The sequence below is a fragment of the Peromyscus maniculatus genome, chromosome 8 (assembly GCF_049852395.1).
Source record: "Peromyscus maniculatus bairdii isolate BWxNUB_F1_BW_parent chromosome 8, HU_Pman_BW_mat_3.1, whole genome shotgun sequence".
In the NCBI taxonomy this organism is placed as follows: Eukaryota; Metazoa; Chordata; class Mammalia; order Rodentia; family Cricetidae; genus Peromyscus; species Peromyscus maniculatus.
Genome location: NC_134859.1, coordinates 87,456,395 through 87,471,730, shown reverse-complemented (window position 1 = coordinate 87,471,730; position 15,336 = coordinate 87,456,395). Strand labels below are relative to the sequence as shown.

Sequence of the window (15,336 nt, the reverse complement as noted above, 5' to 3'; positions counted from 1 at the left end):
GCTCCAGAGTTGCCGCACCGTTCGGAAGCTGAGGGGGCCGCTGCGGCGGCGTCAAGATGGCGGCGGCGGTGGCAGCGGCGGCGGCGGCGGCGGCCGCGGCTGCATCTCTTCAGGTGCTGGAGATGGAGAGCATGGAGACTGCCGCCGCCAGTTCCGCGGGCCTGGCCGCCGAGGTCCGAGGCAGTGGCACGGTGGACTTCGGGCCCGGGCCCGGGATCTCCGCCATGGAGGCGAGCGGGGGCGATCCGGGCCCGGAGGCCGAGGACTTCGAGTGCAGCACTCACTGCTCCGAGTTGTCCTGGCGGCAGAACGAGCAGCGGCGTCAGGGCCTGTTCTGCGACATCACCCTGTGCTTCGGCGGGGCCGGAGGGCGCGAGTTCCGCGCCCACCGCTCGGTGCTGGCCGCCGCCACCGAGTACTTCACGCCCTTGCTCTCGGGCCAGTTCTCCGAGTCGCGCTCGGGCCGGGTGGAGATGCGCAAGTGGAGCTCGGAGCCGGGACCAGAACCGGACACGGTGGAAGCCGTTATCGAGTACATGTACACTGGGCGCATCCGAGTGAGCACCGGCAGCGTCCACGAGGTGCTGGAACTGGCAGACAGGTAGGCGATGAGGGCCGAGCGAGGGTTGGGGGGCCGGGTCTGCGGGGCCGGGTCCCCCCTCACTGTGCCCGCGGCGGGACAGCCACCGCGCCTGGCCCCGAGGCCTCTGAGAGGCTCGCTTGTGCACCTGGCATCCGGGAGCGCGGATCCTAGGTGTAGGGATAAAGGCGGTGAAAGGCCGTGTGTAGTGTGTGACTCCTGTGATGACGACATGAAAAAACGGTGAAAGGCTAGCTGCGGGACGGAGGAGGTGACATTTAAACCGACCTCGGGAAATAGGCAGTGCAAAGGGGAATGGGTGCACATTACAGGTTTCCAAAGGCGGTCAGTCAGGATCTAGCTTGGCTTAGAGGACCAGGACCGTCTTTGGTTTTTGGTCTTTTGTTTGTTTGTTTGTTTGTTTCTTGTTTGTTGGTTGTTTTTCGAGACAAGGTTTCTCTGGTTAGCCCTGGCTGTCCTGCATGGAACTCACTCTGTAGACCAAGCTGGCCTCGAACTCACAGAGATCCATCCGTGCGCCACCACACCCAGCTGAGAAAGGTCTTGAAAAGAATCCAGTGAGTCTGGATCTGCTGGGTGAAGGGGAGGATGGTGATTGAGATGCACTGGAAAAAGGTTTGGATTTTACCGAGTGTGATGGATGAGAAGCTGGGTAGAGAGACGGACTGGTTTAAATATTTCAAAAGATTTTTCTCAGCTATTGTGGAAAATGGATTGTAGGGAGCCAGAAAAGATGCCCCAGAGGTCGGTTTGGAGGCAGGTGGATGCCACTTTTAGGGATGGTAGTACTATTAACAAATCCTTTAACACATACCTATTGACCAGAGGTATGCACCAGACAATGATTTTTATGTGATCAAAACACACGAAAATCCCTTTCCTTATCGAACTCATGTTGTTTAACAATGACTATATAGCCTATTGAATGATTATTAAAGTTTGTGATGCAAAATTTAATGTGGAGCTGTGCATTATAGGCCCTAATGGAGGGTGATGGAGAGGACCTTTTTTTTTTGAGACAGGGTCTCACTATATAGCTCTGGCTGTCCTGGAATTCACTATGTAGACCAGGATGCCCTCGAACTCAGAAATCTCCTGCCTCTGCCTCTGAGTGCTGGGATTAAAGGAGTGCACTACTATGGCCAGCTTAGAGGAGCTATTTTTAAACTGGGTGGATAGAGAAAGTTTAGAAGACATAATAAAGGGGTGTAGGCGGCAAGGTAGTGTGCTTCAGGTAGAGATTGACAGTGCAAAACCCCCAGATAGATAGAGAACAGCGGGGTCATATAGCTAGATGGAGGGAGGCAGTTGAAAGGATCAAAAACATTAGAGTAGTGGTGAGGATGGAGCCCTTAGGGCAGTGGTTCTCAACCTTCCTAGTGCTGCAACCCTTTAATACACTTCCTCCTATTGTCGTGGCCCCAACCATAAAGTTATTTTCGTTGCTATTTCACAACTGTAATTTTGCTAGTGTTATGAATCGTAATGTAGACATCTAATATGCAGTTTATCTGATATGTGACCCCTATGAAAAGGTTGTTCGACCCAAGAGGTTGTGACCCACAGGTTGACAACTACAGCCTTATGGGCCTGTGAAAGGAGCTGAACTTACATTTGTTTTTGAAACAGAGTTTCTTGTCTGTCCTAGAACTAGCTCTGTAGACCAGACTGGCCTCAATCATAGCAGTCCACCTGCCTCTGCCACCCAAGTGCTGGGATTAAAAGTGCACCACCACTGCCCCGGCAGAACTGAACTTTTTAAAATTAGAGGTCAGTGGGAATGATGCTGTTTTATTTGATAAATTCTGTATTGAAAAAAGGATAGGATAATGGGGAGAATGCAGCAAGGGCTGTAGCAAAGACTAGCTTAAGTCACTGCAGCAGTGGTAGAGGCTTGGATTGAAATGAGAAGGGGTGACATCTGTGTGTATGCTTTAAGATTTATTTTATTTGTGGTTCACCCATAAAATAATGTTAGTGCTTGGTGCCTAAAGAGGCTAGAAAGAGCATGTGGGTGCTGGGAACTGAACCTGAGGAGCAGCCAGTGCTTCTAACTGCTGAGCCATCTCTGCAGGACATCTGGTTTTTGAAGTAGAGGAGATGAATTGCCAGTGGACTTGATATGGGAGTAAGGAAAAAGAATTTTTTGACCCTAGTAATTGGAAAGATCTGATTATTATTACAGTGTGGAAAAATGCTGGGAATTTAATCCCAACACTCTTGGAAAGCAGAGGCAAGCAGAGTTTTAGTCCAGCCTGGTCGTCTATCCAGACCAGCCAGGGATTTATAATGAGATCTTGTTCCACCTCCTCACTCCTCAAAAAAGATGTGGAGAAGTAGAGGTTGCAGAGATGGCCCAGCCATGGATAAAATGCCTGCACTGTAAGCATGAGGATTTGGCTTCAGTTCTTCAAAAGCTGGGCATGGCAGTGCATTCCAGTAACCCAAGCCTTGATGGGGAGGGAGAGATGGGCCGATCCCTGAAGTTCAGTGGCCAGCCAGTCTGGCTCAGTGGATGAGGTTCAGTGCAAGAACTCGTCTGGAAAAATAAAGGTCGAGGGGCTGGAGAGACAGCCCAGTGGCTAAGAGCAGTTGTTGCTCTTGCAGAAGACCTGGGTTGGTTTGGTTCCCAATGTCCACGTGGTGGTTCACAACCACCTGTAACTCCTGTTCCAGTGGATCTTGTATCTTCTGGCCATCAAGGACATCAGGCACCATGGCACACAGATAAACATGTAGGTAAAACACTCATACACACAAATCTTTAAAAAAAAAATTTACACAGCCAAGAGTACACAGAGAAACCCTTTCTCGGAAAAACAAAAACAATTATTTTAGAACAAAGATGGAGATCAATCAAGGAAATATAAAGAAGAGTAGATCTGAGGGGAGGTCAGTATAGGCCTGGTCAAGATGTCTGGGTAAGCTGTTAAGATTGAAGAACACTGGGTCTCCAGGCAAGTTCTGAAGGAAATCACAAGTGGAAACAATGTCACAAATAGGGATATTTCCAGGGGCTGGAGAGTCGGCTCAGCCATAAGAGCAATGGCTGCAAGCCAGGTAGTGGTGGTTCACGCCTTTAATCCAAGCACTTGGGAGGCAGAGGCAGGCAAATCTCTTTGAGTTCCAGGCCAGCCAAGGAAACCCTGTCTTGAAAAATCAAAAAAACAAAAAACAAAAAACAAAAAAACAAAAAACAACAATGGCTGCTCTTCCACAGGGCCTGTGGTCAATTCCCAGAACCCATGTGGTGGTTCACAACCATCTGTAATTTCAGTTTGAGGGTCCAACTCCTTCTTCTGATGTTGGCAGTAGACATATACATACGTTCAGCAAAACACCCATACACATAAAATAAATATTTGTTTTATTTTTTATTATTATTGATTTATTTTTAATACTTTTAATACTTAACTCAGTGTCATCACCAACCCCCAGTGGTCAATCATTTGATAGCTAGACTCCACTCTCTTTTTAGGTTTCTATGGTATCAGTTCAGTTCACTCTATTGGATTCTTCAATACTGTAGAGAATCCCCTGCTTGTCCTCTTTCTCCTTACTCATTTTTATATGTACTCTTAAGTAACTCAATTATAATTTATATGATAGTTTCCCCAATCTGCATATATCTCTACCCTCCATCTATCTAATGCCTATCCATTCGTTTTTTGTTTTTGTTTTTTTGGCTTAGACTGGGTCTCCCTGTGTAGTTCTGGCTGTCCTTGAAATCTCAAAAATCCAACTAACTGCCTCCCAAGTGCTGGAATTAAAAAAGTGTGTTCCTTTTTTGATTTTGGTTTTGGTGTGTGTGTGTGTGTGTGTGTGTTTGGGGGGGGGTTCATGACAGGGTTATTCTGTGTAACAGCTCTGGCTGTCCTGGGACTCGCCTTGTAGACCAGGCTTGTCTCTGACTCATAGAGATCCACCTGCCTCTGCCTCCTAAATGGTAAGATTAAAAGCCTGCATCACCACACCCAGCTCCCCTTTTGTTTTTGAGATAGGATTTTCCTATGTAACACAGGCAAGCCTAGAACTCATGCTTCTCCTAGCTCAGTCTCCCAAGAGTTGGGGTTACAGGAGTCCACTATGCCTGGCTCTTGTTCCAGTATAAAAATTTATGTCAATTTCAATGTTTGGAAATATCCCTGTTTTAAAAATATATTTATTTAGCCGGGCGGTGGTGGCGCACGCCTTTAATCCCAGCACTCGGGAGGCAGAGCCAGGCGGATCGCTGTGAGTTCGAGGCCAGCCTGGGCTACCAAGTGAGCTCCAGGAAAGGCGCAAAACTACGCAGAGAAACCCTGTCTCGAAAAACCAAAAAAAAAAAAAAAAAAAAAAAATATATTTATTTAGCTGGGTGGTGGTGGCGGCGGCGTACACTGTGGGGGACCAGCCCCCACACTTATTTACCCCAGGAACTCTTGAGGAATGAGGGATAAGAAACTTAGTTAGAAATAGAGAGGAGAGAAAACACAAGATAGACTCAGGTGGGCCTGGATCCTTGTCCAAACGGGCCCAAAACTTTATTCCAAAGGTCTATTCATAACAATGCCAAGGGGTGGAGTAAAAGACCTCCCCCTTGCTAGTTACCTCTTATGCAGTCCTGCTGGGTACAGCCGCTAGGAAACCTAGTGGGCTATAACAGTACACCTTGGGAGGCAGAGGCAGATGGATCTCTGGACAGCCAGGACTGTTACACAGAGAAACTCTATCTGGAAAAACAAAACTAGCAAACAGAAAAATTAAAAGGATTGGGTTTAAGGTAGAGTGCCTATTCAGTTAACTCTAAAATAGGAAATGATGGAATGAATATGTTTGTGTGCTGAAGAAAATGATTCTGTGGAAGAGGAGAAACTTATATTGTAAGAGCAGGCAAATGGACACGGGAGTAGGTTTTGAAGTCAAGAAAGGCCATAATCCATACTACAATTTGAGATTGAGTGGGGCGCATCTGTAATTCCAGCACTTGGGAGGCTGAAGCAGGAGATCTAGGCCAGTCTGGATTATTTAGTGAGAGAGACCCTTTCCAAAAAATAGTAAGGATTGTATACTGGCTGTGGTGGATCATGCCTTTAATCCCAACACTCAGGAGGCAACAGCAGATGATCTTGACTTCAAGACTGCATAGAGACCCTGTCTCAAAACAAAAACCGTAGGCCAAAGCAGAAAAGAAAATAAAGGGTATAACTACAGGCAAATTAGTTGGTAGAAAGATAAAGCCTCTGCCCACCTGATTGCTTCTCTCCTCAAAGTACAAGACTGGGTCCTCAGGATAGGGTAGAATGTGTACAGGTCCTGGGAAGGAAGTTTGTTAAATGAAACTGAAGAGAGCTATTGTCAAGCTGTGTTTGTGTCTGTCTGTGACTTAAAACTCTAACTCTTGCTGGCCTGGTGGTGCATGCCTTCAGTCTTTGCACTAGGGAGTCAGAGATATGTTGTCTCTGATTTCAGGGTCAGCCAGGGCTATATAGAGAGACCCTGTCTCAAAAATACAAAAAAACAAAACAAAACCTCTAACTTTTCTCCATCTTTAACCGGCACTATTCTAAGTGCTCTGTAATGATTGAGCTTAATTTAATGAGCTCTGAGGCAGGATCATTTTTCTCTGTGCCTACATAAACTGTGATCCAGCCCTGCATGGCACTTGGATTAGAAATAATTGAATGAATAGAGTCTCTAGGCTCAGCACTATAATCTCAGCTACTCAGGAGGCTGAGGCAGAAGGATCACAGATTAGATCCTGCTTCAAAAAAAGAAGGCAGGAGGGGGGAGTTGTATAGTAGAGCACCTGCCTACCATTCAACCTGAGTTGAATCCCTAGTACTATAATAAATAAATGTAAATAGATGTGTCCGCACAGTGTTCCTTACATAACAATGCCTAGTGTATAATAGCTATTGTTTTCATAGTGTAATGTTTCCCAGAGTCTGTCTTAAGGGACTATGCCTCAGAATTACCTGTTAAACATAGGAGCTCGAGGCAGCCTGGGAATCAGGTGGTCCTGGCACCCAGACTTGTTCGGGGTCCTCTAGAATTCCCACCTTAGAGATAACACAAAGACAAGGTAGAGTAGTGAGTGAAGGCCTTGTCTTTGTGTTATCTCTAAGGTGGGAATGTTTCTTCAAGAGGGTTAAGAGAACTTGTTTTAATTCATCTGTATTTATAATTAGTTACTAAACACAGTAAGTAACCGTAATAAACCATTATTAAATAGAAATGGGCCTGTTATGATGACATCATTCTTAGATTGTTTAAGGTTCTTCTCAGTTAAAGGGTCTTTCTCTTTTATAATCATGGTCTCAGATTGACCACTCTTGGGCTCAGTGTTAGTAGATTTATGATTTGGGCCAACACTGTTGTGTTTTGCTTTAACTTAATTTAGGTGTATGGGCAATGTTCTATAAGCCACTTTTCTGTTTTTTTCTTTTTTAGCTAGTCTGTCCTACACATGATTTTTTGTTATGTGTTTGTTTTATTTCCAGGCTTCAGATATTTGAGTTTGTCTTGTCTTCTTTGCTTTAGTGTTAACCACTTTGGGCAAAGCCCTTAGTCCACTCTCTGTGGTTGCCCAAAGAGATGAAAACCTCTGACTCAGCCTAGGCTGCTGTTCTTTCTGATATCTGGCCAAGCTGAGCCTCTAGGAAGTTATAGTTCCTGCCTGCCTCTAGTTTAGGCTCTGTGGTCATACTGGATAAAGCCCTTCACCAAGACCTTTCTCAGTTTAAAAAGAACCCAAAGCTGGGAGTGGTAGTGCATGTCTGTGATCCTGGCACATAGGTGGTGGAAGCAGAAGGATCATCCTTAGCTACATAGTGTGTTGGAGACCAGCCTGGGCTATTTGACACCCAATCTCAAAAAAAAAAAAAAAGTAAAGCCAAAATAAATAAGAGGTCCAAAACTAGCAAACAAAAAAATTAAAAGAATTGGGTTTAAGGTAGAGTGCCTATTCAGTTAACTCTAAAATAGGAAATGATGGAATGAATATGTGACTGCAAAGGGATTAGAAAAAATATCAGAAATGCATTTGGACTGGCATTTGTCCTTATTGTATGTGTGTATATCTGTGTGACAGTATGTGCATGTGAGTGCAGTGCCCAAGAAGGCAAGAAGGCCAGAAGAGGGCATTGGACCCCTTGGAGCTGGAGTTAGACAGTTGTGAGCTACTCAGTATGGGTGCTGGGAACCAAACTCAAGTCTGTAGGTGCCATCTCTGACTTCCAGGGGTAACAGCCAGCCATGTATGTCATACATAGACATACATACAGGCAAAATACCAAAATACCCATACATAGACAATAGAATCCAGGCATAGTGGCACATGTTTTTAATCCCAGCACTCAGGAGACAGAGCAAGGAAGATCTCTGTGTTGCAGGCCAGCCAGAGTTATATGGTGAGACCTTATCTTAAAAAATAAAATAAAGGCTCAGCAGTGGTGGCACACACCTTTACTCTCAGCACTCAGGAGGCAGAGGCAGGAAGATCTCTGTGAGTTTGAGGCCAGCCTGGTCTACAAAGCGAGTTCCAAGGATAGACAAACAACAAATAAATAAATACATAAATAATAAAATAACCACTAAGCCATCTCTCCAGCCTCTTGTTTTCATTTTCTTAGATTTTGAAACAGGGTCTCACCAAGTTTTCCAGGCAGGCCTTGACCTTGTGATTCTCCTGTCTTGGTCTCCTGAGTCTTAGGATTATAGGCATGTAAATGTATTTTTTTAAATGTATGTGTGTCTATGATATGTGGGTGCACACCTGGAAGTAAGAGAACAACTTTGTGACATTTTCTCCTTTCATCTTTATGTGGATTCTAGGGATTGAACTTGGGGTCTCTAGGCTTGCTCTGGCAAGTGCCTTTACCCACTGAGCCATCTGCATAATGAGACCTATCTCAAACCCTTCCTCCTGAAAAATAGACTTCTCAGCATAATACTTGCTTATTGGGGCAGTGGGGGAGCTGTTTCAGATACTGTGCTTATGAGATTAATCCTAACCATTTCGATTTGTATAATTTGGGCACACCTACAATGCAACCATATAAAATAAGTACATTCTAAAATTAATCTTTTCTCTTTTTCTTGATTCTAGATTCTTATTAATTCGTTTAAAAGAATTTTGTGGAGAATTTCTGAAGAAAAAACTTCATCTCTCAAATTGTGTGGCCATTCATAGCTTAGCCCACATGTACACACTAAGCCAGCTTGCTTTGAAAGCTGCGGATATGATCCGGAGAAATTTCTATAAAGTCATTCAGGATGAAGAATTTTATACTTTACCTTTCCATCTCATTCGAGACTGGCTTTCGGACTTGGAAATTACCGTGGATTCTGAAGAGGTTCTTTTTGAAACGGTTTTGAAGTGGGTTCAGAGAAATGCTGAAGAGAGAGAGAGATACTTTGAAGAACTTTTTAAATTGCTCAGGTTGTCCCAGATGAAACCCACCTACCTTACACGGCATGTCAAACCAGAGCGGCTGGTGGCCAATAATGAAGTTTGCGTCAAGCTGGTGGCTGATGCGGTGGAGAGGCATGCACTCAGAGCAGAGAACATACAGTCTGGCACACTCCAGCATCCCGCTTCCCATGTCTCACTCTTACCTCGCTATGGACAAAACATGGACGTAATCATGGTTATTGGAGGTGTGTCAGAAGGAGGAGACTATTTAAGTGAATGTGTGGGATATTTTGTTGATGAGGACAGATGGGTAAATCTGCCCCACATTCATAATCACCTTGATGGACATGCCGTTGCAGTAACAGAATCTTATGTGTATGTTGCTGGCTCCATGGAACCAGGGTTTGCTAAAACTGTGGAAAGGTACAACCCAAATTTGAATACATGGGAACACGTTTGTAGTCTGATGACAAGAAAGCATTCTTTTGGGCTAACAGAAGTCAAAGGGAAGCTGTATAGCATTGGAGGACATGGCAATTTTAGCCCTGGCTTTAAAGATGTGACTGTTTACAATCCTGAGCTTGATAAATGGCACAACTTAGAATCAGCACCAAAGATTCTTCGAGATGTCAAAGCACTAGCCATTGAAGACCGGTTTGTGTACATTGCTGCCCGCACTCCTGTGGACCGGGACACTGAGGATGGATTGAAGGCCGTAATTACTTGCTATGATACAGAGACTCGACAGTGGAAAGATGTGGAATCCTTACCACTTATTGACAATTACTGTTTTTTCCAGATGTCTGTGGTCAATTCAAACTTTTATCAGACAGCATCATGCTGTCCCAAGAGTTATTCTTTAGAAAACGAAGAGGCAGTAAGAAAAATTGCCGGTCAGGTATCTGATGAGATCCTTGAAAGCTTGCCTCCAGAAGTCCTAAGCATCGAAGGAGCAGCCATTTGCTATTACAAAGATGATGTCTTCATTATTGGAGGCTGGAAAAACAGCGATGATATTGACAAACAGTATCGGAAGGAGGCCTACCGATACTGTGCTGAGAGAAAGAGGTGGATGCTCCTTCCTCCCATGCCTCAGCCCCGTTGTAGGGCCACCGCTTGTCACGTCAGGATCCCCTACCGGTACTTGCATGGCACACAGAGATACCCTATGCCTCAAAACTTAATGTGGCAGAAGGACCGCATCAGACAGATGCAGGAGATACACCGGCACGCCCTGAACATGCGGAGAGTGCCAAGTTCCCAGATTGAATGCTAAGCTCGCCAACACGTACAGCTGGGAACTGTTCTCCCTGTTCCACGAGGCTGGAAATGCTTGGACTGTTACTTGGAAAAGTATGTCAATAACTTATTTTCTACTTGGACTTATTACCCTATATAAAGGAAGTTAATTAAAAAACAAACAGGAAACTCAGTTTAGTGTGGTAATTTTTGTTAGCTTGCAGTCTTGTCTTTTAGTTTGTGTGCTAGCAAATAAGATCTTATTAAAGAGAAGTGGGAGAAAGCAGGTCTAGTTACTTGGCCTTTTTTCTGCCAACAGCTGTAACTCCTTTGTTTTAGGGACTTCCATTTGGGGCTTTAAGCACCAGTGTAATTTGCACATTTACTTTGATATTCCTTTACATTTTGTGTGGATTGTTTGTTTTCAGTGATAACAGTTTATGCATTAAGCTCTCATCTGCAGGAGGCATGTGCAATAGTGAGACTGGATCTGAAGGGAAAAGCACAATGTTTCAGCAAGATTGATCTCAGAATGTTGGCACTGATATTTTGTTGTATGTGTTTTTGTTCTTTGGAAAGGGTGACTGATGAGAAGTTTGTGATTGGCACATCATCTGGTTTGTTTTGTTTCTTCCACAGCTGTTTATAAACTTGAAGCCATCATTCTGAGCTGAGAATTGGGAAGGTATTAATATTTAGCTGATTGACTAGAGAGGAAGTTACACAGGTGAAGGTTGTTTCTCTAAGAAAAAATGTTCAGTGTAACTGAGAAAGCAAGTGAACAAACATTTTGAAACACTTTGAAGAGTTGTGACTGTGTTGATGAGGATGCATCATGCCCATGACAATCAACACTCGATGCCTTCAGTTCATTTTTTTATTCCATTGAATATTATATAGGCTCCTCATCAGTTCTTTCCACCAGACAAGCTTTCAAATTGGCAAGGAAGTAACAGTTTAGAAAGTACTGCTAACAGAAGCCATGTTATTTCTGGCCCCTGATTGTCATATTTTCCTGGATTGCCCTAGACTTTTATTGGAACTTAGAGCCTAAAATACCAAATCTGAGTGCATAGTTTTGGCTTTTAAAATTTTAAGGTTTTCGCATAACACATTTAATAGGAAATTATCAAAGTGTTATATAACCAGTTCGATGACTATCATCTTTCAGAAAAGGTTTTTAATCTGTACATATTTTTATTACTCTCCCTAAAGTAGTCTTTTTAATTTTTTGAGACAAGGTCTCGTTATGTAGTCTTGGCTGGCCTAGAACTCACTAGGTAGACTAGGCTTTGACCATATATAGATCCTGAGGGATAAGCTTCCAAGGACCAAGAATTGTTTCAACAACAGCTACTTCTACCCTTTCTGTTACAGATTTTCTGTTTTTTGTTGAGTTTCTGTGACAATGATACTGTACATTCACATTCCTCTAATTGTTTGTATTTATTAGCATTTTCTTGAATTATTTTAGAGCTCTCATATTCAAGATCTATAATTCTCAGTTGCATTAGGTATATCACTGAGTCCCATTCTCTCCTAGTGTCTGCATATTCTTCGTTTGCTGATTTTAGCCCATATTTTTGTGTATGGTATTGGAGGATTAGCTCTTCTCTTTACAATGTCTTTTGAGCCTTGTGTAGGTATTGTATTGTTTTTGCACTAATTGTAATAATAAGTCCCTGCTCAGCACACTGAACTTTTTCATGCATCTGTAGATACTTGGAATGTCTGGTTTCCCATTCTTCTTTAGGAATCTGGATCTGATTTGTTCTTAGTTTCTCAACTCTCTTGTACAAGACTTTAGTCTTGGAACGCTCAGCCTTAAGCTTTTGTGAGTAATCCTGATTTCGGTGGAGCATTGTACAAGTTCTTTGTGAATCCTATCATCAAAGAAACATTATTTCTCTGTTGTGTTTTTGTTTTAATGCAAATCTCAAATTGCAGAAATTTTCCCTTTCTCTTCATATAATCTAACCTGTAATCTTGCTGGTTTTATTTTACCTTTGTTTTTTGTTGTTGTTGTTATTTGTTGATAGTTTGTTTTTTTAAGACAAAGTCTTTATGTAGTTTGGCTGACCTGGAGTGCTCTATGTAGACCAGGCTGGCCTGGAACTTATGAGATCTACCTGCCTCTGCCTGGAATTAAAGGCATGTCCCACCATGCTGAGCTTGATGGCTCTTTAGCACACTAATTTCATTTTCTACTTGTTCAGTTTCCTTTGTAAGTAGTTCATGGTGTCTAGTTTGTCTTTCATATAAATTGGCCGTATGCAGGGCCTTTAGGGGACATTAGCACAGTCCTCAGGCACTAGGTCAGATGTTCAGGTCATTGGGCTTTCATGGCATTTCTCTCTTTTCTGACTTAGTACTTGTCTGTACATTGGTTTCCTTTGTAGCCTTCTTTTCCCTGGTCTGTTTCATTTAAACCATGAGCCCCCTTCACTTGGACTTCCCAAACCTCTGTACTCTGAGAGTCTCTGGAAGAGCTGGGTTTTTGTTGTTGTTGTTTTTCCCTCTTTTCTTCTTTTATATTCTTTTTTTTTTTTTTTTTTTTTTGGTTTTTCTTTTTTCTTTTTTTTTTTTTTTTTTTTTTCTTCTTTTATATTCAAGGCAGAACTTTGAATAAACTGCTGGTTGTTGGTTCCCCATCCTTGTAGAGTTACTCTATCTTGAGCATGGTCAGCAGCGTCAGTGCCGCTGAGCTACAGGTCCTCTGCACTCGTAATTTATTACATTTGTCATTCCTTCCAACCTAAAGGCAGACAGTTTCACTCCCATCACATCTTTTCTAAACACCATTATGCTGGATTGGCTTTGAGACTATGTGAATATTCTTCCCATTCACATTGATTTGACATTGACAAGTCACCAGCATGATCTATTGCAGTTAGTCCAAAGACATCTTGATTAATTTGTTGATTGATTCATAACTGCCTTATGAGGCTGTTCTGTTTATCAATTGCTGATACATAAGCATTCTTTAGTAAAAGTTCAGCTATAATTTTCACTGACAGCCAGTGTAAAGCTACTTTTTGTCTTGCTTCAGTATTCACTTCATGTTCAAGGGTTTTACAAGCTTAGAGAACACAGTTGCCTTGAGCGTGCATATTTGGATCAGCACTGCTCTCTGGCATAATAGAGGCATTTCCCTTCTTGACGTTGTAAGGCCTTTATCAGACCTGTGCAGTCACCACTTCTGGATAGTCATACATATAAGCAATATATAGAGCAATTGGGAGTACAGATAATTCTCAAAAATTGGCATCACTAAAAAGTCCCATCTTCTTATGGACTTTGACCTCAAGGAAGTTACATCAAGGAATACCCATTTTTCTAACTTTCTACATACTCCTGAGCTTTATGAAAGTTAACATTCAAGCTAAATCTTTCAACACTCAGTTAACATAAACTCCTGTTCAGGGGGCTGGAGAGATGGGTCAGCAGTTAAGAACACTTGCTGTTCTTCCGGTGAGTTTGGTTCCCAGCACCCACTTCAGGCACCTCACAAGCCTCTATAGCTCCACCTCCAGGGGATCTGATGCCTCTGGCCCCATGCCCTGCATTCATGTGGACATACCCACATGCAGAGACAAACACCTAATTAAAAAGAAAAATTTCGGGGTTGGGGATTTAGCTCAGTGGTAGAGTGCTTGCCTAGCAAGCGCAAGGCCCTGGGTTCGAGCCTCAGCTCCAAAAAAAGAAAAATTTCAAAAAGGCTCTTATTGAAGTTGGGTATGGCAGTGCTCACCTGTCATCTGAGCCCTTGGGAAGCAAAGGCAGGAAGACCAGCCTAGTTAGGGCACATAGTGAGACCCTCCCTCAAACCAGCCAACAACAAAAGAGTCACTGACAGCAACAGTACATAACTAGTATAAAATAAGACTCCTGATGGTTTGTACTGTAAATCCATTATTTTCTTCAGTTTCTTTAAGAATGTCTTTGCACCGGGCGGTGGTGGTGCATGCCTTTAATCCCAGCACTCGGGAGGCAGAGCCAGGAGGATCTCTGTGAGTTCAAGGCCAGCCTGGAGCTCCAGGAAAGGCGCAAAGCTACACAGAGAAACCCTGTCTCCAAAAACCAAAAAAAAAAAAAAAAAAAAAGACTGTCTTTGCTTTCTCACACATTCTGGAGTATCATTCCAGAAAAGTCCAAGAACAGTGATCTATGCTTCCCCCATTGCATCAGAGTTAACTTTTTATTTTTATTGTGTGATAAATATCAGAAGCACAACCAGAAATTTAGGCTATTTGCTATAACACTTAATGTTCTTGGATTCTGTACTGATAATTTTCTTGAAGTTTCCAAATTAGTGTTCTTGCCCAAGACACGCGTTAATAACGATTTTGGAAATCTGCTTTAAAACCATTTAATGTAGAGTGAGTCTAGGAACCACAAGTCCTTTCCACATAAAGGATCTATTATTATCCTCCCCCTTTCCCTTCACTTTTTCTCAATTTCCATCCAATTGGTTGGTTTTATAGTGCTGGGAGCTGAACGCAGGGCCTTGCATATGCTAGGGAAACACTCTACCAACTGGGTTGCTTCCCAGCCCTTTTTGTAGTTACCTTAATAACAAAAGCCTTTGGATTCTGAGAAGCACTCCTTAGTTGTAAGAAGTCTGTGCAGCTAATAGCCTTGAAGCTTATTGAAGGAAGCTTGCCTTTGTCTCTGACTGTTCAAGCAAGTCATTTAGTATTTCTTCAGGAAGTCAGCTTTCTCCAAGAGAATGTCATGTATTTTGATTTTGGCTTTTTGGTCCCAGAATTGTATTTTGGGACTGTCGCCACGAAGTTGTTAATAGGGCCATCTTTTTGTCTTTTTTTTTCCCCCCCTATCTTTTGGCAGACAATATAACTCCTAAGATTTAGGTATAATCTGGTTTTAAAAACTTGATTGAAACCACTGTTTTTTTTGACTCAGCAGGCAGCCTAGGCCCTGGCTGAATGAAGGGGTAAGTCCTTCCTTGCATGATGGTGTGCAGGTTTTCCTGACTACCAAGTTTCTAATTTTCATATGTGAATTCACGTGTGTGGCTTCACCACCTTAACATGTGTCTCCTAAATACTCTAACTAACTTGTTAGGAAGGAAAGAAACCAG

General features: G+C 43.0%; 1 protein-coding gene across 1 annotated transcript; it reads left to right on the top strand.

Moving 5' to 3' along the window:
- Klhl11 (kelch like family member 11) lies at positions 1 to 10,428 on the top strand. The gene is made up of 2 exons (XM_006992884.4): positions 1 to 601; positions 8,691 to 10,428. The coding sequence occupies exons 1-2, from the start codon at positions 57 to 59 to the stop codon at positions 10,270 to 10,272; spliced, it is 2,127 nt and encodes a 708-aa protein (XP_006992946.1). The 5' UTR covers positions 1 to 56; the 3' UTR covers positions 10,273 to 10,428.
- Positions 10,429 to 15,336: the final 4,908 nt, after the last annotated feature.

Bases quoted from the DNA above. Each gene is read 5' to 3' on its own strand.
- Klhl11 (XM_006992884.4), top strand. From the start codon at position 57: ATGGCGGCGGCGGTGGCAGCGGCGGCGGCGGCGGCGGCCGCGGCTGCA. The intron at 602-8,690 runs GTAGGCGATGAG...TCTTGATTCTAG, and splicing joins GTGCTGGAACTGGCAGACAG to ATTCTTATTAATTCGTTTAA.